This window comes from Melanotaenia boesemani, chromosome 2 (genome assembly GCF_017639745.1).
Source record: "Melanotaenia boesemani isolate fMelBoe1 chromosome 2, fMelBoe1.pri, whole genome shotgun sequence".
NCBI lineage: Eukaryota > Metazoa > Chordata > Actinopteri > Atheriniformes > Melanotaeniidae > Melanotaenia > Melanotaenia boesemani.
The window spans coordinates 33,983,359-34,009,459 of record NC_055683.1 but is presented as its reverse complement, the minus strand read 5'-3'; the positions used below and the strand labels follow the sequence as shown (position 1 = coordinate 34,009,459).

Here is a 26,101-nt window from a genome sequence, read left to right as displayed (position 1 = left end):
TCCCCTGCACATTTTCTGAGCTCGGGCTTCCTTCTCAGTCGAGATCTTGTAAAATGCCGGAGTTGCAAATTGCTACTGGTGGGCTTTTTCATTGTAACGTCAGATAATAACTCGCATGACAAATATTATGAGCAATTTTTAAAAAAAGCGGCACAAAACAGAAGGAGGGCAGATGTAGGAGTGCAGAGAGGGCAAGCAGTTGTGCTCCAGTTTGCATTTAGACAAAATGCAGCCACAATAAAGAATTCATGACAAAGTGGTTGAATAATTACACATGACTTAATGCACAGCTGAAATTCAGGGAGCTTGGTACTTTAAATTAAGAAAAGAAAAAAAAAACAGTTGGGTTTAGACAGCTTCTGTCCAAGTAGAGCATGTTACCTTCCAATGCCTGAGTCAAATATAGACTGAAATGCCCAGGGCTTTACTTTGGATATAAAAACACACTGCCTGGCCTGTGTGACAGTAGCTTCATCACTTTTCCTCCCTCCCAACCCAATTAAAAGAAGTCAGAAACACAAGGCTGGATGATACATATCCTTTATTTTCTTCATTGTTGCTTCAGCCACACTGTTACTTACACATTCACCGGCATTCTGTGACCTGGTACAGCTGTCCTGACTGAAACAATCGCCCTTACTGAACCCCTCACTCAAATTCTCACCATTAACCAATAAAAAAGTAAACCTCTTGAATAAATTATATATAAAAAACAATTGGAAATCAAAAAAGAATAACCATTTGAGAAAGATAAATACAGCATAAACAATGTTATTTCATCGTTGTTGTTTTTGACCACAGAGATAAACAATTGCAAGGTCTCCATTTAGTCGTCATTAGTAGTATTAGTATCAAGTTCATTGTCAAATTTTGCTTAAAGCATCACTTATATAATTTTCATTGCATCAAGTTGACATCATTCATGTTAATATAAGCATGCAAACATGTTTCCCCATGACCATTCCGGACTGCACAAACAATAGAAGATGGCGAGGGGGAGAGAGATGAGAGACTGGAGGGAGGAGAGACAATGGAGAAGATGGAGGGATGTGAGGAAATATGCAGGAGCTTGGAAAGAAAAATAAAGCTGGAAATGGATAGGTGAGGGAGAGGTGGAGAAGTGGAGCAGGAGAGCAGGAGGAAAGGTAGGGATTGCTGGAGGAGAGAATGAGTAATCAAACGGTAATCAGGCAGACAGAAACAGAAAGAGGGTGAGGGTGGGCTGGCTGACAGATATGGGAGGACTAGAATAAGGGGAATGTGCTGGTTCCACGATGAGCTTTGTAATCTATCACAAGGCAGTAACACAAGGGCTAAATAGGGTAGACACGAGCAGGGAGAGAAAGGCTGGGAAAGAAGAATTATGGGGCCTCTGGACCGATGGATCAATACCATATCTATTTATACAAGCTGATCAATAATCCCCCATCTGGCAAATCACAGAGAACATGGAAGATGGAACCTCCCGTGTATCTGCTTTTCTTTATCCAGAGGTAAAAAGAAAGAAACTATCCCCTCAAAAACAAACACACTCCTGTGTAAAAGCAAGTTAGTGTGTGAGAGGATTAGAGCGAAAGGGCAATAATAGCAATACAAGTAGCTGTAGTGAGGTGTTGTACTGTTTTGCTGAGGTTACAGTAGTAGTAGCAATGACAGACATGGCTTTATAAGTCTGTATCAGTTTACACAGGAAGTGCAGAAATTTCAGGCGCTTGTTTTCTCACACCACCACCTCCCTGTTGCTTGCTTTCAGGGGATTAAAATTTGTCATTGGCAACAACAGACAAGCCTCATATTTTTTCTCTCGCTTCTAATAAAATAGTCAAAACACACCCAGCAATGTTAAGTTTCAATCCCTATGCCATCTGATTTTTTTCCCTTGGACATACAGTACACAAATTACTGAAAGAAGTACACGATCAACACAGTTACTTACATCAGGCAAAGGGTCTGAGGAGAGGAGAGCTGAGTGACTGGCAGCTGATTTCAGAGACAACATAGACAATACAAACTAATGCCTATGAAAGACAGTTTCCCCACCTAGTGCAATGAGGCACGAGTAGTATACACACACACACACGCACACACACAGATTTTCTCTCTCTCACACACACACACACAAAATAGCTCCTTTTAAAGACACAAGACAGAAGACACATTTGGCTCCAAGACAAGCTTTTCAGTCCATGGATGCAGGAGTTTTGGGTGAGTGAGGACAGAAAAAGGATGAGGGAGGCGGTAAGCACGCACACACACACACACACACACACACACACACAAGGTCACGCAGGCACACATCCATACTCACACACACGCAAACATGCACAAATACAAAACAAACACACCCACAAACACTGAAACACTCACTAATAAAAGCAACATGGCCGTGTGTGTCCTTCTAAAGTCTCGTCAGGGACATGATGAGGACTTGTAGACAAAAACATTTGATCAGTCGAAGCATGGGGACTTTTTTTTTTTTTTTTTTTTGAGAACAGAAAATATTAAGTCCTGGAATGATAGAAAAATAACAGAGTGGTGATATCCTTCCCTGCAGGATGCATCCTCCAGCGAATGCACTCCAAATAGATGCTGGTCCAATCCCAAACACAGGTTTTTTTTTTGTTTTTTTTTTGTTTTTTTGTTTTTTGGTTGCTTGTTTTCTTTTTTTAATAAACCTGTTTGGTTCTGGGAAAAGTCTGGCGGTTTGGCCTGAAAGCCAAGAACACAGTCCATGTCTCTTGTGAGCTCAGACCGTCACATCCTCAGTGGACTGTAACAATGGTATGAATAAACTTATTACACAAATGACAAAATGACAGAAGAAAATTATTATAAAAAATAAATTAAAACTTAGAGTACCATGGGGACCAAGACAAAGAGCATGAGGAAGAGGGACACATTTCAAGGTTGCTAACATGCTCAGACCGATGAGTGTGTCCTCATTTTTCACTTCTCTTGACATCAATAATAACCACTGGACGCTTTTATTGTTTTTCCTCTGGGGAAAATAAGCAAGTTAACTCTGAAACAAGAGGGTTCGAACCCTGGAGAAGGCGTCCAAAATAGCCTGGATAATCCACCATGGATGTTTTGTCCTGCTAGGTACAATGTGAGATGTTTTTTTTTCCTATACAGTATGGCATATACTGTACACCAACATCACAAAGAAAAACTCTAGACATAGAATTTCTTCTTCGTAGTCTGTACAAGATGAACCTTTGGTCCTGGTTGGAATGACCATTCTGTGATGGCTTTCTTTTTTTCTTTTGTTTTCAAGAGAGAAAAGTCTGTCACAACACATTCCCTTCTAGATGACATACTACACTAATTCGAAGAGCACATGAACTACACACATACTACAAACTTTGTGTATTTGCATGTGTGTGTGTGTGTGTGAAAGAGAAGAGTGTGTGCATCTCCTTGCTAAACCCCAAAATTACATCTGATATCAGTCCTGTAGGATCATTTAATGTCCGGATGTGTAGTCTGACCCTCAAAGTGTAGCTTGTGATGGATGTATGTTTTTTGTCTTTTGTTTGTTTTGTTATGTTTTGTCTCTCTCTCTTTTTTTTTTTTTTTTTGCCCCTTCCGGCTCAGTAGAGACAGCACATGAGTTGGATTATTCATTAGCAGGAGCAAAACAGCACTAGCAGTTAGACACTAGCAGCGTCTCTGCGTCTCTCTTTCTTTGATGAAGAGAATTATTCACAGATGAGAGGAAAAAAGGAAAGTCTGGAGCTGGAGAGATGATAATGACCTAAGGAAAGAGGGAATAAGGGAGAAAAGGCAGATTAAGCAAGCGTGAGACAGTGGGGGGGAGGGGGTGAGAGAATATATAAACAGCATGCAGTACTGTACGTCTGTGAGGAGGAGGGGGGAGATGCATTACATAACCCCTAACATCTAGATTATACAGATGCTACTGCCTTAGAGCTCGTACATCTGACAACTTCACAGCCTCCACTTTATCACACACTCACAGTTTGGTCATGCTTTTTAAGACTTGACTAGATTTCCTGTGTTAATCTTACTGGAGAGCATCTGCCACACAGTACGTGGTTGTGTGCTGTACTTAAAGAGTCCAAGCGAGTGCATGCATTTAACAAAGTCATATCAAGGAGATTCTCGACTGTTTATACTGTTGATTTCAATGATGATTACAGAGATATTTCACTTTTTTGGAGGTCGGGATGTGTGTAATACTTATGAGTAGTCAGTTTCTAATCTAGGGTTCACTGTTTAGAGAACCAGATGTTTACTCAGGGGTGAGCTAAAGCTAAACTCTGACTATGGCCAGAGAAAAAGCTAATTTCCCAACGTAAAAAACATCACTTCTGCCTTGAACAATACTCAGATTAGGTCTATGAACATTTTTCCACATAGTGTGGCAAACTGGACTGTCTCAATGGGTTCTTGCTCTGGAATTTTCTGCCCTTGATTAAATGTAAACAACTGACATGCAGGTGGCGCAGTGTAAATATCCACAATACAGCTCTTGCTTGAGCCGCTATAATCCTATTGTTGAGTTTTCGGTGAGAAGTCACTCCTCTGATGGGCTCATTCTTAGTAGCTTTTAGCTTTAGCTCACCCATCAGGACCACTACTTGTTTTTTAAAGTAAAAGTGCTGTGACTGCTGTAAAAACTGTAAAACCTGTTCTGTTTCCGTGAACTATGAAAACTTTATTCCGGTTATAACAAGCATCACATGTTTAAATGGAATAAGTCATTCTGACATGTGCAGAGCTGTCTGGACTGACTTTCTGGAAACAGCAGTAAAAGAAGTAAAATGGTGATTTCTATTTTAAATAAAGATGTGTGTGCCTATCTATTGCTATCTTGTAGATTTTAGTTTGACTTTTTTGTTGTTGTTGTTGTTGTTATCGTTCTTTTTAAATGGGCAGTTGTAGCTCAGGGGGAAGCCCAGTCTCCTTCCAAGTGGAACATCTGTGGATTGACTCCAGGCTTCCCCTGACTACATGTCGAAGTGTCCTTGGGAAACACACCTAACATTGCCTCCCGATGTGCCTATCAGGGTATGAGTGTTAAATGGGGTGAATGTGATATGTAGTGTGAAGCGCTTTGAGTGGTCAAGCTGACTGGAAAAAACACTAAATAAGTACAAGTCCATTTTCCAAAATGACGAACAATGCATTTGTATCGCATATCAACCAGTTCTGTTTTAATCCTGCCTTCCACTAGCTGTGATGTTAATGTTCAGGAAGACCTCACAAAGCTGACGTACACCTGATATAACAGGAATGCACTGTGAGGATAATTTCCACTCAAATTTCGGAATATGTTTTTTTATGCATGCCAACTACAACTGACATAACCCATCTGTCTAAACTGGAATGAAATATTAATTTAAGTGAGTGTGATTGGATCAGGAAAATTTTGATTGGTATGTTTACATTCACAGTTTTTTTCTTCCAATCAGGCTTTTGATCGGAATACTTGTGCCTATGAGAACATGGCTACTCATAAGTACTTCATACACCCTATTAAAAAAAGAAACAAAACAACAAATAAAACAAACAAGAAATCAAGAGAGACTCACCGTTCTAATCAGAATGAGGACTGTCCACCACAATATGTGGTTTTGGGGAGGATGCTGCGGCAGGCTTTGACACAAATGTTCCAACTGCTTTTTCCTGCAAGGAAGAAGACATTTTGTTCATTTTTATTTTTTCAGAAGGAATGAATTCAATTTATAATATTATGCAATATACTTTAACAATGCTACTGGAGCTACTGCTGCTACATTATCACCTCCATTACCGCTATTATAATTACCATATAGTGTTGAAACGTTGATAAACTCAAGTCATTTACATAAAAGGGATAGTTTATATTAACATTCAAGATAAAGGTTTAATGAATGAGCCGAAAACAGCCTCAAACTTACACATTAAATAGAAAAGTATAGCAAGCAGCAAATTAGCTCAGCATTGAGAGTGAGAATAAGGGAAAGTTCATCTGGCTCAGCAGAGAAAACAATCTAAGTTTCTGAGTTTATCTTTTCTAAGTCCTAAGTGTATCGCTTATTTGTATGTACTGATTAGTTTATATCTTGATTGTCTCACAAGATAGGGTAAAAGAAAAAAAAGATATCCTTTATGTTTAGCTAAGCTTGAACTATAAGGTCCAGTTTATCTTTTACTTCTCTAGAGGTAAATGTATTTTTAGGCCTGCCCAAATTATGTGGGCCCACAGCAAAAAAAAAAAAAAACAAAAAGAAAAAAAACAAAACAAAACAAATACTGAAAAATTATTTGAATGCTTTTAAAACAACATGCAATGAACAAATGTTAACATCCCACAGTTTCTGAGTGTTTAGTGTGACACTTCTACATTATGTATAAGTTTTCCTGTAAGACTGGGTTGTTGCACTGTAGTGTAAAAATAATCATGCAAATTATTGTGGTTTATTATGGTTAAAAATGTAACTGATTAACTGAACAGTTACTGCATATGATTGTTTTTTAAACCATGTTTTAAACTGCACAATATGAATAAAAAGTCCTCCAGTGGATGTGGTTGTTAACTCTGGTTAAGCATTTCTAAATTTGCTGCTGGTAAGCAAGCTTTACAATGCTTATTAATCTTAGAGTCCTTCTCTAAATTGTAGAAGGAACAGATCATCAAACTTTTAACACTGAATGGCATTGATGTCTGGCATCATTGTCACCCATCTTGTTGTAGCTGTCTTACTGCTGGTATTAGACTGGACAAGCTGCTTACAAACACCGTGCATTTCACATTGATTTGAGTCATAGACGACAGGTGGTACAAATGAGAACAGTGAAACTATTAAAAACAACACTCAAAATTTGAGTGGACACAATGCCAAATGATTAGAACTTCGATATTTACAGACAGCTCCTTTTCAGAAATTCTACCCTTGCATCAAACTGACATCTTCACTGATCCATAACACCAGAAAATATGCGAAAGAATAAGTTTCTGCATGGGATAAAAACACGCATCTATAAACTGCTGATTTAAGATCTATCAGAACTATAATAATATTAGATTTTCACAAGATGTTTTTTATAATTTAAATATTTTGTGACATATATATATATATACACACATATATCACTACTATTTGCAGCTAAATGCTTCCTGACTTAATGTGTCAGGGGGAGATGCTGTCACTGAATTTTTATCTGCAAATGATACAGTAGTATTTCCAAAAGGAATCAAATATTCCCTTTAATTATGCCTACATCTTTTAGATTCTTACCCTTTAATAGAAGTGTATGGAGCAACCATCCTCAGTGATAGATGGCTATCACCTTAGTTCAAAGTGTTTTTCTTATTGTTTTTATTGCAACACTTTAATAATTTTGCAATCAAGATGCTTTTGCGTTGTCCGTGGTGCTGAACTGTGATAAATGATTAGAAACATGAATGTAATTTAGTTGAAGAATTTCTGATGACAGTTATATGAAAAGTAGAGTTTATTCAGTGAATTTCATAATTAACTGTTTTTCCATCAGAGCTAAACAGCCCATATCGTATATATTTTAACAAGGTAAAAATTGGTAGATTAGTTACTATCATTCTTTTAAGCTATTTTGTGTGCACAAGGAATGTTAACCAACTGGGTAATTAGGGTCATGAGTAAATTACCCACTCATGATTGCTAGCGACCCTTAATTTAGCTAATTTGGACTGATCTTGGCAGATTGCAGTGGTCATTATTGTAATTAAATGCTACAATAATGTTCAGCAGGTGTAGATCACCTGCTAAGAAATTCTTCTGTTGCTATATGGTGCTTTTTATTCATTTTAGAATATTTCAATTCATTATTTTCAAGACAAAAAAAAAAAACAAAAAAAAAACACAATCACTTGTTCTTTTGTTGTCAGTGCTGCTGCTTTAGTCACTGCTTGCCTAATAATTACCATACGTGACATTTAGCACCAAAATGAAAATTGGAAAAGCACACATTTAGGACACGTGCTTGCACACACACGCTAACATGAGAGCACACATGAATGGTCATGTGCTCACCTCAACAAGCTGATGCCAGTGCTCTATTGGTTTACGTGGATTGGCAAGCATGGCTGCCCAGTGCTCCCTCCCAGGACCTTCAGCATCGCTGCCCACACGACACATCCCTATAACCTCGTTATGACCGATGCTGACACGCAGCACGGGACATGAAAGAAAAGATGAAAGGACAGGTTTTAAAAGCAGAGAGAGAGAAGGACTGCTGGTAAAAAAACAGGCAGAGTCTCATTTATCAACTTTGAGCTCTGGGAAAAGAATACAGGAGTTGAGAAAGGATATTGAACAGCAACTCACAAACACACACTGCCCTGGATAAAAGCTTGATGTCAGTGGGGATGCAGGCAGACATACAAAAGTACACACCTATAGAGATGCCAAATGTTCGGTAGACTACATAATCGAGAGGCGGTGCATTTATATACAAACACATAAAGCAGCCAAGTAATGCTGCAAACAGCAGTGAGATAAATATTGGCAGGGTTACCCGTCTTCCTTTCCATTAGCATAAATCATGCTTATTCATGAGGTGCCCATCTATGTAAAACAGAGATCATCCACCAGGAGGCTGGTTATTGAGAGGCCCTCATCATGTTTAACACAGCCGCAACACCATCAAAATGCGACAGCCCAAAATCAACATCATGCTGCATGTGCAAAACACGAATTAGATAAACAGCTACTTGACGGTAATCATCAGTTTGTTCTTAATGTGCCCGGAGCATGCGACGACAAAATAACACCTCAGCTTGCTCACCAGTCATAATCCATCACTGCGATGAATATAGAGACGTTTTCTATATTTTCATTAGGAATGTCAAACACCAGGGCCTCGTTGTATGTAGGATTCAATGTGTTCTTCTTAATAGAGGTCTTCCTCTTTTTTAGCCTTCGCCCGTCACATATCAGGGAGGCCTTCACATACGGGTCTGAAACAGAAGAAGAGGGATGGGAAGGAAAACATGGAGTTAAATTAAATTGAGGGATGTAGAATGAGAAGTAGAGGAAGGAAAAAGAGAGATGGAGAAAGAGCAGGAAGACAGGGAGAGAATAAGAATAAGATACGGGGGAGACTCCTGCTAACTCACTGGCATTTTGTTCACAGATATCTGCATCTATAACACATGAAAGGCATAAAAGTCAAGTCACCTTGGAAAGCTGGATTAAGAATACAAAGGGAGAAAAGCAACAAAGGTTGACTAACTTTGGTTGTGTGTGCAACACACACATCACACACACAAACACACGCACACACACACAACTCAGGTTTTATGCAGCCTGTAAGCATCTTATAGAGCATCAATCAGATTTACATCAATGTGGCAGGAGTGGCAGCACATGGCCGTCATGGCAGGGTCTGATGATGGCTTTCAAATACTGAAGGGAGGGATAACAACACAATAAGCTTCTGTAAACAGTGTCATTTGCTTATGAAATGCTTCTTTCCCTGTAGACATACTTAAAACTAACACTTAGAGCTGGTTTTGATCGCAACAAAAAAGACTGCCACCAACAGTGTATACATGTGGAGAGAATGAACAATGAATTCATTAAAATGAAAAGTACACTTTGACTGCACTTTACATTATATTATAATTGTATTACTGTAAAAGTAGTTGGAACAACTCAAACTGAGTTGGAAACAAATATAGTACATTAGTTAGAAAAGGACCTAAACATTTTAAAATGGACTAAATAAAACAAATTAATGTGTATTAATTACTGACATGAAGTTGAGAAGAAGGTCATAGCAATGACCTTAAATACCGAGCACAGTGAATGAATGGTGGACGCAAGTATGTTTACATTCTGCTGGTGGACCCAGTGGCCTTGTACAGGTAACGACCTTAAAAAAAATTACATGTGTACAGTCTTCCATGGCCCTTTTAAATTCTTACTTATCCCAAACAGCATTTTAAACCTATCAAACAAGCCAGTACTCTCACTCCACACTCAGCTGTTCATTCAGAGACACCGTAGCACAAATAGTGGCACAAAAATGGCAGCTGCCATGTATGTGGACCCATGGCAAGTAGATATCAATGGCTTATTTTACGAGAATAAAAACATAACAGTAATTTCAGTAAAGTCAGTTGATAACAATAGAAACACAGTAATATGAAATTTTTCTGTCATTGTAATAGGATTTTGTTACACACGGCACATTTAAAACCTGCAGAAAATCTGTGGCGAGATCAGAAAAATGCAGCATATCCACAACAAACTGCATTTCTAAAGATACTTCTGCAAAGTGTTAAAGTAAGATCTCAGTGTGCAACTTTGCATAAAATATTATTTAATTAGTTTGTTCATAATTCCAGTTTATGATTACTATAAAAGTTATATTAGACCCATTACATTTATATAGAATTACACAAACCTAAGGTATCCTTGATTGCACCTTTAAACTGAATCAAGTGGGAGTAAATACGTTAAATCATTAATGATTTAAGTTGGTTTGACCTATTAAGTTGGAATAACAGGACTGAGTACTGTTAAAGTGAAACAAACAAATGATTTAGAAATCATATGATTAATTTTAATGTTCAGTTGAAGATTTGGTCTTTTTAAATGCATATTTTGAATCATTTATAACTAATTCTGAAGAGCAGCATTGCATTCTGGTCTAGTGATGCTTGATGATGACTGTAAAGTGCTAAATGTAATCAAAGCTGCTATTTTATCTAAAGCTTACTTGCAATATAGATGTGAAATTTGAGGTTCCTTATCAAAATGATGCTTTGACCTAAAACAACTCAGGAAAGCAATGTACATAACCAGCAGTTGTTTTGGCAGCTGTTTCCTCTCATCATTTTCTGTAATCGACTTTCCACTCAGCTTTCTGAGTACACGATGTGTGTGAATCCTTTACCTGAGAAACCAGTCAAGTCCATGGCTTTGAGGTTGGTGGCCTTGATGACTGTTGCAGTGAGCCTGCCTGCAGTGGGCAGGTAACACAGCGAGAAATTAAGCTCCCCGAGATCCGCCTTCTCCTGCAGATCACCACATACAGACATCAGAAACAGAGCAGAGATGCTGCAATCACACACATGTTACGTCTGAAACAGAGACAGCTTGGAAGAGCAGAAACAGACAGATATCCTTTGGTGTGATATGATTGTCCGTGGCCTGAAAAGAGCTAATCATGACTGATGGCGGGTGACAGCAGGAGTCTTAATGTGGACAGGCAGAGTGTTTAGACAGAGGGGAAGTGCCGTCACTGTAAATGAATCATATGCCAATCTGTCGAAGTCCCAGAGTGGAGGAAAGTGTTAAGTAGAGGCAACGATTCCCTAGGCCTTTCTATATCTCTCCCTACTCTCTCATCTACTGAGCCTCTCGCTGCCTGTGGTCTCAGTGGCACCGGAGTAATGGCACTACTGGTATTCAGGTCACACTGTGGCGTGATGACTCCTTAGTGGCTTTGAGCCTCACTAATCAATACTTCCCAAAGTGAACCACTGAAATACACAGAGATGCTGATGCTTTAAACTTATTTAATAAATGAAACCCCCATGCCAAAAAAATTTAAAGCTTTGCTCTATCTAATTTGCTAATAGCCCTATATGAATATTTCATATAAATCTACTTGGACATAGCCTAATATAAAGTTTGGATGTGGCCAGCAGTGCCTTTCCAGTAATCTATCTCAACTCTTCTGAACTGCTTTTTCACACTACAGACTCTGAATTACTGAATTAATCTATACTGCAGGCAGTATGCACAGCTCCAATGCATCCTCTCTACACACCTACTCGTCTGATCAAGGACAAGATGATTATTATGATTTCATTCTTAAAAAAATAAAATAAAATAAAAAAAATCAGACTATCCTGAAGGAGCTTAGTGATTATTTTCAGCTGTCAAAGATATCAATAATCATAGTTTTTGGGTGTCTGAATTCACCAGTATGGTCTCAACCCCTCGATATTTTTACTTCACCTGATTGTCACAGCATTCAAAAGTTGCAATGGAATTTAAATCTAGTTCAAATCAAATAGTTTCAATGGTGTAAATTGGGCTGTAGATAGAGTAAAATAAAAATACTTTGCAATTAGTTTGCTTGTAATTTGGCTTCTGTGTTTATCAACACTCAGGGATATATGATCAGACTGTAAATAATAGCAGGACAAAATCTGCCCTTAGCTAAATTATTTGCATTTCTAGTTTAAAATTTTTTAGCTTTCGTGAACTCAAAATGAATAATATTAACAGAATTCTGGACTTTAAGACACGCAGACTGCATGCAAACATTGTGGCCACTTCTGTAAATTTTTATTAGTCAGACATTACCATGAGGGAGGCTTCTAATTGGCTGCAAATTAATTCTACAGCATGATAATGAACTCAAGCAAACAAGCGGCATCATAAAGAACTGCTGTCGGCCTCAAAGGAACATGGAGTCCTACAGCAGATGGTCTGACCCCCACAGAGGCCTGATGCTAAACTCATAGAGTCAGTCTGGTATTACAGGGAGTAAGGGAAGCAGCTGAGACACCTGAATCCACAGAGGAGCTGCAGGTTCTCCAAAATGCTCGCAACAAGTCTGCCAACTATAATCCAGCTGTAAAGGTGGCCACACCAAATATTGATTTATTTGTTGGCTTTTTTTTGTATGTTATTTGCCATTTTTAGTATCTAAAACTTATTGATAATCCTTTACAAACATATTTAGCTCATTCTTGAAGCAGCACATGCTGATAGTCTTTTAGACTTTTGTAAGTTTATGACTATTTGTCTTTATAAAATGTTTTATTTACTTTCTCTTTCTCACAGGCTGCAACTGAAACTGTGACTTCTGTCTTGTTTCATATGCATCCTTACGGGTTCAGTCCCATCATCTCAGCTATGGCCCTTAGTTTGCAGCTGCAACTGCCAAAAACCACAGCAAGGCTCATTCAAATTTAATACCATCATTTCTACAGCATCTCCACTGCAGACATTATGTGTTGTGTCTTACCGCAGTGCCCTCCACGATGTCCCTCCAGATAGGTTTGTCCCCGCTGCCCTCGCTGAAGTCCAGCAGGTTATCTACCACGACCTGACCTATCAGATCGTGTCTGGAGAAGCGGTCGAAGTCGTACACAGAGAAATGCAGCTTCCTGGAATGTAATTCGTTCAGCGGCACGCCAAACTGGAACGTCTCGTTGAACACTGGATTTAAGGTCTTTCTGTGGACCTGAGAGACAGAGACAGAAAATTATGATGAAACTCTGAATGCGAACTTACAGATTCAAGTGGATTTTTTTAGAATAGACACTGTACAACTGAATTTTTTTGTAGGTAAATATGTAGAATTAAGAGGTAATGAGAGACTATTTCACAGCTGTTTCTTCTACACTGCTAATTTGATCACATTTGAAACATTTTGCTGCAGTATTCCTTGTGTGAAAAGACAGTCAGAGGATGTGTGTCTGGCTCCATATGTTTGGGATCTGATAATTTGACAGTGATATTAAGGCCTCAATTATTCTGCAATATCAATTTTGAGTATCTGACCATGTTTACACCAGTTTCCAAAACTGCGTCATCAGTAAACACGCAGATAACAACTACATTGCTGTATAAAGTTAGCACATAAAATAGGAAATTGGAACATATTTTGGACATTTTTACACTTTATTCTTTTAATAAACAAAGATGTTAGTAATGTGGAATATCCATATGCAGGCAGAAAAGTTTAGTAGCTCCTCATTCGGGTCACCAGCCTGGTCATATTTAGCTGTGGTAAAGGACCACAGTTAAATGCTGTTGAAGGGCAACCAGCATGATTGTTGTGGTCACTCTAACATGTGCAGCACATCCAGTCTGATCCCACAAGTGTTCAGTTAGGTTAAGGTCTGGACTCATAGCAGGTCATTCATCCTCTCTGCTGACAAAAACTCTGTGATGATCCTGGTTCTGTTGGAGAGAGTTTTGTCATCCTGGAGGATAGAGTTAGGTCCCAGATTCTAGAGATATGGGATTGCTCCTGGCTCCAGAATTTATGAGATGTGTATTTATCAATAAAGTGCCAGTGATACATCAGTGACTTGCACACACCTGGCAGCACTTGATTATCTCCAAACAGGACTGAAAACCAACAGGAGAACATTGCAGGGGATTTTGGCACACTTAAGCGGGCTGCAGGTAGGTGGTAGAAGTAATACCAATTTCTAATTAATACCAATTAATATAATTAAAAGTGAGATATAATCAACCAAACACAAATTTTCTTACTCTTTCGGTTACGTCTCTGCCATTTACCAATTTCTTTTTCTACAGAACTAAATGCATCAAAGACGATAAGTTAAGAAAACAATCTCCTATATGCTGTATATTTTCAGAAATGTATGACACTTTCAGTCCTCTCTCCTTGTCTGCAACTAATAACATTACTGCCCTCTACAATTAATAAATAGCCACTTGACAGAGTAGAAGAGATGCATTTAAACCTCGCATGCATCGTGCTTTCATCCTGTACTCCATCACTGGCTAACTGCCCAATAAATATATTACTCAAACAGTGCATATGCTGAATAATTACATAGCAATTTGAACACTATTCTATACTGTTGCCCTTTTATGAAACAGTTATTTTTACATTTGAGTCTTGCCATTGATTATTGTATTTTAGTCACAGACATGAGCCAAAAACTTTCCAAAAGGATCAATTCCAAAAACTCTTTAGGTTGTTTGACTCGACTGAACGCTGTGTTAAAGATGCATCAGAAATCTTCAAAAATGTTCTAACCTGCTGCACTCCACATTTTGAATCACAAACTTTATTTCTTTGACAACAAAAAAAAAGGAATCAAACAGAAACAGGTGCTTTTCATATAAGCAGAACAGAGGCGTCTCTGAGGATTTGTATCTTTAAAAACATGCTAAGTGCTGTCAAAGAACCTGCTGAATTGTTCAGTCTGTGTCTTGTGGCTTTTATCTGAGAAACAATCAAAAGTTCCATATGTGAAATTACATTTACCTGAGGGCTTCAAAATAAAACCATATTTGGTAACAGTACTTGACTTGAAAGCAGTTGTTGTTTTTAGGGAACATTTTTGGCATTGAGCTGTCTTTATTCAGATTTGAGATTCAGCAGGTGGTTTTCTTTTCTTCCTCTCCTTTTGTTTTTATTTCCATTTTGCCAATGCCAAACCACTCAGCTTTCCTACAGTTTTCTCCAAAGCAAGCTCAAAACATAAACAGCATCAGCTGCTGTAAACCAAAGAGCTACCAGAGACTTGTTAGGAGTTTCAAAGGTTTGACTGGCTGCCGACAGGATGAATCATGTTGAGCTGGAAACAATACACACACATGCCAGAAATGTCTTTTATATAGATCTAGTGTTTCAAAAACAAAATGTATCAGGACAGAATAATATGGAGAGGGCAGTTTGATTAAAAGTGTTGCGTACTTTGTCCTTGGAGAACATTTAACATGAGGACAGAGCTTGTTCTGCTGCCAGAGGAAGAACAGAACATTTTATTTTTCCTTCTGGGATGAAAGATCAAACCAAACAACCAAAAATCAAATAAACTGAATCCGATTATTTTTCTTAAGTGTATAGCTATGTTCAGATCTGAAACTATAAAAAAATAAATAAATTACAAAGATCACTAGAAATGACATTTTTTCCGCAGTGGTCCAGCAGCTAGTCTCAGACAGATTGTTTCAGATTATTCTGCACAGTTAATAAAATATTTGACTTTTAGTTTTTCTCTAAAAGATTCCTTTGTGTTGTCCTGTCTGTTTAGACTGCTGATAATGTCAAGCAGGTTTGATAATTAGTTTCCAAACTGAGTTTAATTTAAGGAAAACTAGTTACAGAAATTGTTCTACATTAATAAGCAAGTCGCTGTTCCCATACAGTATGGGAAAAAAATATCTTTCTGCAAGTAAGAAACATGAAATCATTGCAAAAGCAATAAAACAAATATTTCAGACATTTCAGGAAAACGTAAGCGATGATTGTCAGTGTATTCGAAACGGCTGGTTTCCATGAAATCCCTCCATACAGGATTCTCCAGAGGCTTTCAGTTGTGTATAAAGTTATATTTGGGCCATCCTTAACCAATGCTTACAAAGAAAAATGTTTGCAGTGGGCTCAGAAGCACATGAACTGCTCTATTCACTGATGGATGCCATGCTACGTTGGATGGTCCAGACTGCAGATGGAGTTCTAGATGGATGGTGGGTGGCTGCCATGTCCCAAATAGGCTGTAACATTAGCAACGGGGAGTGAGATGGTAAACCCTGGAGGTTTTCAGTTAAAACCCATCTAAATGTGGAGCTTATGGCTGACACATGTTCCCAAAAAAATTGTATCCTCCACAAAAAAAATAAATAAATAAAAAAAAAAAATGCCTATTTGTTGTTTTATTGCGCAACTCAATAATAATAATAAAAATTCAGGACTTCAGTAGAACCACTGCTTAATAAACTGAAATTACCAGAGAACCTTTAGCTCTCCTAGTCCTCATGTCTTCCCACAAACCCAAATAAAACTCCTCACTGCCCTTCAGCAGTCGACCGTCTCAAGTACAGGTTCTCATATTTTGTCCATGCACATGACATATAACAGATCAAATATATGAGATACCAATACTCAAACAATAACGGTGCAAAAAATAACTCAGCATTTAAATTATACTTAAATCATGAAACAGATTAAATTAAATAAAATCAGTCATGAACTGAAATTACAATGAAGTACACAAATTATGCATATGGCAACTACAGGCCCCTTTAGGATGAATGAGGGTGTCAAAATGATCTTGGCATAATACTAGCAGGTTGTAACTGAAACATTTCCTGCCATGGTATTAAAGGAAGAACCGTAAAATCCTTTTTTAATGCAAGACAATCCACCAACCCAGGCTGCAGAAACTACAGCTGAATCTTAGGCTCCTTTGGGTATAAAGAGAGAAAAGTCAAAATAAAGAGGATGGGGGGGAAGTATGCTTCCAAAAAGTCTAGTATCTCAAATACTAGAGAGAAACTATCCATGGACTTCCAAGTTTAGTGGATGACAGAATTCTTAAGGTGATTTCACAGAAGAGTTCACCTGTTGACATAGAACTGGAACTGGATTTTTTTTTTTTTTGGAATTTTTAAGGAAATCCTACAAAATGTAAACACACAAAAAAGAAGTCTTTACAACCTATTTGATATTTTAAACTATTATGCAGAATAATTTGGAAGAGAAGAGAGAAGAGAGGTAAACATGGCACTGTCCTCATAGTTTTAACATGTGTTGCTGCATCTTTTCAACATGTTCTAAGAGTTTAAATGAAATAGTAAAAAGCCTTTCTGTAAAAATTTGTAATATTTTCAATGATCAATGGCGAATAAAAAAAAAAATCATTGAGCTGCTAAAACTTTTTTTTCTTTTTTTTTTTAGAAACTGGATCATAATTGTATTTAGCCCACAATACTCTCCTTAATGTAAAATTAATCCGTCTGATAGAAAGAGAGCTAAAATCACTACTTAGACTAATGCACATTGTGGCCATCATTTGTAAATTTGTTTTCATCTCATTCTCCAACTTTAAATTTAGCTGTATTTTAATTAACCGCTGGGATTAATTTGTTATAAAGCACACTGTAATTGAATCGTGACACTTAGAAGACTTTCTGACAACTTTTGTCACTGCATGAGTGGCTCTGTCAATCCACTTTATTAGTACTTGATGATTACTTGTTAGCTGTGGATTAAATGGAAACGCTGCCAGTTTCTGAGTCAGTAAAGCCTGACATCTACATGTGGGTGATATCTGTTTCTCTTTTAGAAAAGGGATAAAAGCCGCACAAAATACAAAAGGTGTAAAAATTCAATGTTAATTAGGATGTGATTGAAATTAAACAATCACCTATATGCCAAACAATGGGGAAGCTGCATTATGCAAATGAGTGAAGCATTCATGCCTTTCAATGTCTGAAGGGCCTTTTGTTACATGCAGGAGACAGTCGCACAAAAGAGGAAACCAGAGGGGAAAATTTTCAAACTGGTACAGCTTCATTGTCACTGAAAGCCCACATTTGACACTCCACCAGCTCAGTGTGCAATTGCAATCCTTGAAGTTACAGATTTGCACTCTATTTTATTCCAATATTCTTCAAAAGTACCTGTCATATTTATGGATATATCATCAGAGTTACACGTTTCATTTGTGAGGACACTGAGCTGTCAAGTCTTAAGCTTTGAGCTTCTCTGCAGGGATTAAATTAGATGAGAGGGGAGCAATTTTCTTCAGTGCTAATAATATATTTCTTGGTACAAAACATCCCAAAATGTTCTTAGCTGTCCTGAAACACCAGACAAACAAGCAGGGGTTGAATAGCAGTGGCCCCCAGATTAGAATAGATTACAATAATAGGATGATCAAAACAACACAAAACAGACGGAAAGCAGAAAATCAGACCTGATTAAGATTAAATCTTGAAGTTATTATTTAAATTTAGCTTCCATAGCTATGCCATGGAGGACAGAGGTGATTGTGAAGTGAGTGGGAGGTACCTTTGTCTGGAATTTCTTCTTCCTATCTGGCAGTAGGTAAATCTTCACATATGGGTCAGAGAAGCCATTGGCATCCTTTGCTGGCAGGTCCAAAGCTTTCAGTATCTTCACCACCAACTGCTCCGTACTGAGACAAAAACAAACACATAAAAAAAGGTTTTAAACTAAGCATGGTGGACACAATCACTCCATGTTTCTCAGACAGGATTAGCCCCCACACACAACACCTGTACAGAACTGTACACAAATTGGTGTGGGAGGTTCTGAGTCTCTGGAGCAAAGAGTAGCAAAAATAGTAAGTGTTTGTGTGTCATCTCTGCAGCTGTATCATGGTTGCATTGTCAGCGATGTTAGATGTGAGCTTGGTGAGCACAGATGTACAGTCAGTGAGACAGAGTCGGCCCAAATCTGAGCTCATTAATTATCTTTAACACACTAGGCTAAAGTTTGTAGTCACAGAGGTCATATTATATACCAGACAAAGACTAATACAAATGTCTTTGACCAATTCATTTATAAGTGACAAAAAAATAAATCTATTTATCCCAATGCTGATTGACTATTTACAGCACAAATGCTAAAAAAAAACAACAAAAAACTGAGCTTAAATGTACGATCACGCAAAATCCTTAAAAAGTTGTTATGTCAGATCAGACAGTTATTGCATGTCGCTGCTTTTCTTTGTCTGACAAAACAAGCAATTTGAAGGTGTCATCTCTGGAAATTTGGCATTCTTTTATGATATGTTTGACATTTCATAAACAGTTAATTAGAAAAAAAATAATTAGAGTGAGGAAAAAATTAAAGTGGAAAACAGAAATACACACCAAAAACGTCTGAAGCTTTACTGTTGGCACTTGAAGGATCTAATTTGTTTGCTTATTACTTGTAGTTTTTCTCTAACTGGGCAGTATTTATTTTGACCAAAATAGAACGACTATTGTTTGGGGACCTCTTTGTCCAATTCAGGTTCACACTGAGGGGCTGAAGCATTTCCTAATTACTCCCTAATCAGGTGAGAGACGGGGTACACTCTGGACATGTTGTCATCACGAAGATGAATGAGACAAACAACCGTGCATGCTCAAACACACTCTACTAATATGCAAGTTTTTGGGTTGTGGGAGGAGGCCAAAATACCTGGAACGAGCCCAGGCATGCTCCTTGGGTGAGTTTAGAAACAATAATTAACCTAAAGTCATGTTTTTGGACTGCAGGAGGAAGCCAGAGTAGCAGGAGAGAACGTACATCTGCACATGGAGAACATGCACAGACCCAGTCAGCCTGTCGAAAACCAATAAACTCTGGCTCCTCGCTTCAGACTGGAAGGTTGCACTAATGCACCTGCAACCTTCCTCATATTTCAGGCAGCACTTTTGTTTTCTACTTTGCTTTTTAGTTGTCATGAGTTGCAAAGATGTATATCTATGAGGTCCAAGTAGAAGCTTTGGCTTGGAAGCATTATTTCTAGCTTTGAAACAATGCTCTTTTCTTTCTTTCTCTTTTCCAGAAAAGGTCAAAGAAATCATGTAAGAGCTTGCCAAAGACAACTAAACTTCTGTTTCTTGAACAAATTAGTTAATTTCTGGGGTTATTATTTATCCTGGTCTTTTTTAAGTTAAATACCACAAATATTTATAATACAAATCAGCACATCTTTGATTTGAAGTAAAGTACAAACAATAAATAACAATAAATATTGCAGGTGTTGATCTGTGTTATTCAGCTTAAAATAAAATCAGTATTTGTTTTCATTATTGGAAGACTAAATAAATAAATAAATAAATACACCTAATATGCTGCTAAAAAATTTCTATATTGATTGTGCTGACCTATATAAATGAAAAAAATAGTCTGTTGAGCCTCCAAATGTATTACGGTTCAACAGACCAAACAGGAGATATAACATAAAATATATGAATCAGAAAATATTTTGATATTATAATTTTACTTTCTAGGTTTTCTGATGTTTTGGGGGTCTTTTTGTTGTCAAATGGTCACGTTATTTTTCTTACTCCAGTAAATTCAACAACTTATTGAACTAAAATAAATTAGACTCATTTACTTAATATTTTATGAAAAACTGACCTAGTTTCACAAGCTAAAGCTCATTCCACTTATAAAAAAGAAAAAAATAAATAAATAAAAAAAAATAACATGAATATTAAAAGGTACCTGTGTAATGTGATGCATATTTTCTTTGGAAAAAACATGTTCAAAGGTTGCATAGGAGAATTGGAAATTGAACAATCAGCAGCTTTGTCTCAAAAATAGCATTAGTGCCCCTTTTCTGTAAATAATAAACCAAGCATATATAACCCATAAATGCACACATAAGCAATGTGACTATTTCTGACACACAAACAAACATGCATGCATGCAAGAGATAAGCAGGCTGATGTTCACAACATCTGAACGCTCCATCGCACAGTCATGGCTGCATCTCTCATGCCATTATTATGTATTTAATTATCAGATAATGATGAAGATGGCTCGAAGGCCTTTAATCAGACCTTGTTAGACTGTGTCTCCCTGTGTTAACCAGTGTGTCAGCACTTCATTAGCTACTATAGGGGAGAGATGTGAACTTTGTCCCGTTCAGGATGAGCAGGGCGAATACAAACTGTGACCCCAGCAACCATAATATAACTGTACACTGTCCATGCGTTCCGATCACAAATGCAACATGCATGTTGACATTACAACCTTGGTTAATCGGGACACATGTTTACATCTGACTCACATCCAGTTAATGTAGTCGGATTAACATGCCTACTCTGCAATCACATCAAATCAGGTCGATGATGTACGGACCAAACTGCCATTAGGCTTCCAGCCAAATAAATATCTCAACCAGAAAACTCTGACTAACTCCAAAAAGCTTCAATGTGATTTTGTCACATACTGGTTGTAGTTACTCTGCAGTCACTGTGATGAATCAGTGCGCTTCACAGCAACATTCAGATGTAGGATAATTAAAGATGACAGGAAGCTTGTACAAAAAAAAAAAAAAAAAGAAAGAAAAAGAAAAAGCAAACAGACAGAAACACCTCTCCCTGATCACGGTGAATTCTCCTGCATTTGATATTGAATAGCATAAAAAGATGGCAGGTTTTTCCTGCACTCACATGTCTTTTTACACAGCAAGACATAAGCCCAAGGTTTTTATACAATCCCAGAGGCAAGATGGAGAGAATACACCTATTACCGCTCGAAGAGACCGAATTTCACAACCTTATTCCTGGCAGACAATGCTGAAAGCTAGCTGTAATTCCCACAGTGGAAATGTGTCAGCTTTTAATGGGATTGTCAATAGAAATTCCTTTCCCAGCAGACCTGAGCAAGATTGACATTGTTGTTCTGACTGTTACACTCCAAACAATGGGGTCTTGCACATTAACATACTGGTATGATCACAGCTCCAGTGCTAACACACCTCTACATGTGTTTGCACGCAGGCCCTCACCGGTTTTGCTACATGGAGCTCTTTTCTGTTCTACCCCTTTCTGGCTTCCTCTTATTCATCTTGCTAAAACAATTTTCCTTCAGTGTAATGACAGGCAACTACAGAACAACATAAATTATCTTGTGACTTAAATGAGAAAAGGAGACACATGAATAGCTTTCATCACTGCCCTCCCCCCTCCTCTCCATCAAGCTCCCTCGCTAATTCTCTGTGCTTTGACAATAACGCCGTCTGGTGTTATTATGTGTTGACAGGGTTGCTGTTAAAAGTGGCTCACTATATATAATTCATGATTGAAACGGCCTCTTGCTTCCTTGCTTTTCTGACCATCAGCACTTTCACCCGTTTGCAATGTTTCTACATGTAGGGGTAGGCAGAAATGAAGACTGCCAACTGGGACACAGCGAGGCGCGCAGACCTCCCCAGCCTCCCACCAGAAACCCGACACACACCGCGACTCGTGTACACCCTCCCGTCACTGCATCCACATGGCAGAAGCAGCGGTTTTGTGTTTAATCTAAAAATCTCCAGCAGAGAAGGAATTCAGTTGAGTACAGGACACAGTCGCTGTTTTGTCATTTACATGTGATTCATGTTCTTTAACATTAATATTTCAGTACTGAAATCATGAGAAAATAAGCTCACATTTGAGGCAACTCACAGCTTGTGTTAGTGGTGTGTTAGTTGATGTTTTGTCAGAGGATGAACCCACACTTGCTGTCAGAAATATTTCTGCTTGACGTGAAGGTTTTTCTTGTGTTTATAGGGAGAATAATCACAGTGGCGGATATTTTCCATCAACAGAATCACCCTCTCATTGCTCTGTGCCTTAAAGAAATTCAGCAAATCAGTATCTGCTTTGCTTTTTAATGAAACTCACTGCTTTTTATTAAGGTGATGCAAAGAGCCATTAACATCCAGTATGGATATTTATGTTAAACTAAAGGCTGATTGCATTCTTGAAATAATATTAAGATTTAGCTTTAAGTGTTTAATTTTTTCTCATGGAGCACTGCAGTCATCATTTATTCAGGGTAGCAGTATTCCTCTGTGGATAACAGCATCACAACCTGGAATTTCTCAACGACGTTTTGATGTATTGCCACAAAATTCTGCCATTTTAACACTATGAAACAATATAGTTTTTTGTTATAAGTTATTGTGTTTAAGTGTTAAATTTGTGATTAAGCTCCTATACATATATATCTATATATCTATATATAGATATATATGTGTGTATATATATATTTGTTTAAAGAGAAAATCAATGAGGACTCTAAGGACGATGTGCAGCACCTTTCAGCTGACTTGGTGATGTAATGGTTTCATTATTTGCAGTTCAGCTTTATAGTATAAATGATTTATGCATATAAAAAATGACTACTTTTTGCATAAAATGAACATGAGTTGAGTGAGTAGGCTGTTTCTGTTTGAACCCACTGACTTACTTGAAGGCGTAGCGCAGGAGGAAGCTGATCTTGCCGCAGGTGTCGCCCTGTTTGCCATCTCCCTGGTCGCCTTTGGGTCTGTAGAGCTCTGGCTTGATCTGCCCGATGCAGGTTACCTGCTCCTTCTCCTCACCATGGAAATCAGGGCTGGAGAGCTGGTGAGTCATGGGTTTGGGCCTGCAACAGACACATAAGAGCTCAGAGGGTGAATATTAAATGAAGCACATACAACACACACATACTTATATGAAAAAAAAAATCAAAACAAGATACAACAATGTGATTCAGCAGCTACATAAGAGATGCAGAGGCAAGAAAAAAAATTGCCATTGGTGTTTTTTTTGTCTCAGTTGCCACACCTTTTTCACACCTGCAGCACTGCAATTCAAAATGGGGATAGGTGTGTAATGATGATTGTTTTGAACAAAATGATTAGAGAAAATTTTCTCTTTCATTATTTATTTTTTACTGATTCTACTTTAATGATCCCTTGCTCTGGATTTAGTAGAATAAAGACACACATACATACAGATTCTGCACTGACCGTGGGGTGACCTGCTGCTGGGAATGAGCATTAGGCAGGTCTTTATGTGGATGGGCTCCACCCTCTGAGTTGGGCACATCTGGAGATGTCTGACTCAGCTTCAGAGTTCCTACCAAAATGTGAAAAATAAACCAAAGACACTCCTCTTAGCTAATACTGTAGCAATGTCACTCTTAACAGAAGCACTAGGACCAATGTGTCTGTCAGCATCATTGATCCCATTGATTTCATTACTTTGATTTAGCAGGCAGTGATTTAATGGCAGAGAGAGGGGGGGTGGGGGGGGGGGGGTGAATGAGCAGACATATTTACAATAGCACAACATGAGCAGCATAAAAAGGCAGATAGAGATGTGAAAGAAAGGAACATGCAACTGCAATAAAGGCAGCTAGCAAACATTTCATCGTGAAAAATGACAAACATTCTGCATCAGTGATCAGAGTCAGTTGAAGCACAAGACCAGAATAAATAATCATGGTTCAAGCTGATACCAAGGAGATGTAATGGAACTGATTTTAAAGTCCAAAATATCTCTTTAGTTTAAAATTATATCTTAACTTCTCATTCTAATTGCTTCCTATTTAGCTTATTGACCAATTCAACATAAGGTACTAAATGACAAAGTATTATTGCATTATTAAAATTATTTGTTTTAAGGCTGCAACTAATAATTATCTTATTCAACAGTTAATGTGCTGATCATTTTTTTGGGAATAAAGCATGATTAAAACCGTGGAAAAAACCTGTGCATTTGGGTGGTGTTTATTTTATTTTATTTATTGTTGCAGGAACCTAAAGATTGTTGAAAAATGAAACTCTAGTTGATTTAATAAAAACAAAATAATTAAACAAATAAACAGCAAGAAAACATACAAACAAACAAACAAAAAAACATTATCTCATTTGAAATGGGGTCAGTCAGGGTCCAGTAAAATTCTCAATCAGTGATACATTATACACTGACATCAAAACAACTCATAGCTCAGTGTTCCAACATCCGCAAACAGGAACTGCAATCACAGTTAGAGACTGAAGTGATACAACACGCTACGGCAAGGGGGAGCCAGGACGATAGGTCAGAAGAAGGAGTTAACATCACTTCCCCCCCAGAAACTAAGTACAAAGCCCTAATGATGATGAATGACATGAATGACAGAGCAACTGACCAAAGGGATATTATCATGACTAAGATAAGAGCCTGTCAACCACGACACCGACTAGCAAGAATAAGTGAAGTACCATCAGAAAATCTTCAAGCTGATGAACGCAGCACTAAGAACAATCCCTACTGCGACCATCACTGAAACCAATGAGTACGGCAACAGTGATCCTGGAGATGCTTGGCCAGAAGGCAAGAAGGAGGCACCATATAGGAGGAAGAGGTTGGAAGCCAAAATCAAGGCAATTTGAAGGGAAGTTATTCAACTGTCAGAACTTTAGAAGAGTACAACCACAAAAGGGGTACCCAAGAGGTACAGCCAGATGCCCATACCTGAGGTTCTGGAAACTACCAAACAAAGACTCCAAGCATTGGCTGCACGATTGAGGACATACACAAGAGAAATAGATGCCAGGAAAATTAACCGGCTGTTCTTCTCTAACCCAACCACTCCCAGTGGCAGGATAATACCACACATTGCACTCCCAGAGGGCAGAATAATAGATATTGAGGAGAGCTACAAGTACCTTGGCATACCACACGCAAATGACAACCACGAAGAAACCACAAGGGAACCTGCTACAGCCAAATATCTACAATGAGTAAGGCAAGTCCTGAGAAGTCAGCTCAATGGCAAGAACAAGATCTGGGCAATTAACACCTATGCCCTGCCAGTGATCAGCTACCCGGCTGGGATAATAAGCTGGCCAAAGGAAGAAGTTCAGACTACAGACGTTAAAACACAGAAGCTGCTCACCATGCATGCAAGGTTCCACTCCAAATCCAGTGTCCAGAGGCTATACACTAAGCATAAAGAGGGAAACATCCAAGCTCCATGAATACATCAAGGAAGATGGCTGCAAGGGATGAAGCACTGAGTGAATGCCTCAGGCAACGGAACCTGGAGGAGAATGAAATGGAGGAAGCATCATGGGAGGACAAACCCCTGCATGAGATGTACCATCGAC

At 38.2% G+C, this 26,101-nt stretch overlaps 1 protein-coding gene across 1 annotated transcript in view; it reads right to left on the bottom strand.

The window, feature by feature from the left end:
• Positions 1–526: 526 nt before the first annotated feature.
• Positions 527–26,101, bottom strand: part of syt3 (synaptotagmin III) — a 39,943-nt gene continuing 14,368 nt past the window's right edge. The window contains exons 5-13 of the mRNA XM_041974995.1: positions 23,975–24,083; positions 23,431–23,607; positions 18,517–18,643; positions 12,979–13,197; positions 10,891–11,011; positions 8,776–8,947; positions 8,022–8,151; positions 5,559–5,652; positions 527–3,757 (exon numbers count right to left, since the gene is read on the bottom strand). Of these exons, the coding sequence (XP_041830929.1) occupies positions 5,563–5,652; positions 8,022–8,151; positions 8,776–8,947; positions 10,891–11,011; positions 12,979–13,197; positions 18,517–18,643; positions 23,431–23,607; positions 23,975–24,083 (1,145 nt within the window). The 3' untranslated portion in view covers positions 527–3,757; positions 5,559–5,562. The remainder of the gene's footprint in view (positions 3,758–5,558; positions 5,653–8,021; positions 8,152–8,775; positions 8,948–10,890; positions 11,012–12,978; positions 13,198–18,516; positions 18,644–23,430; positions 23,608–23,974; positions 24,084–26,101) is intronic.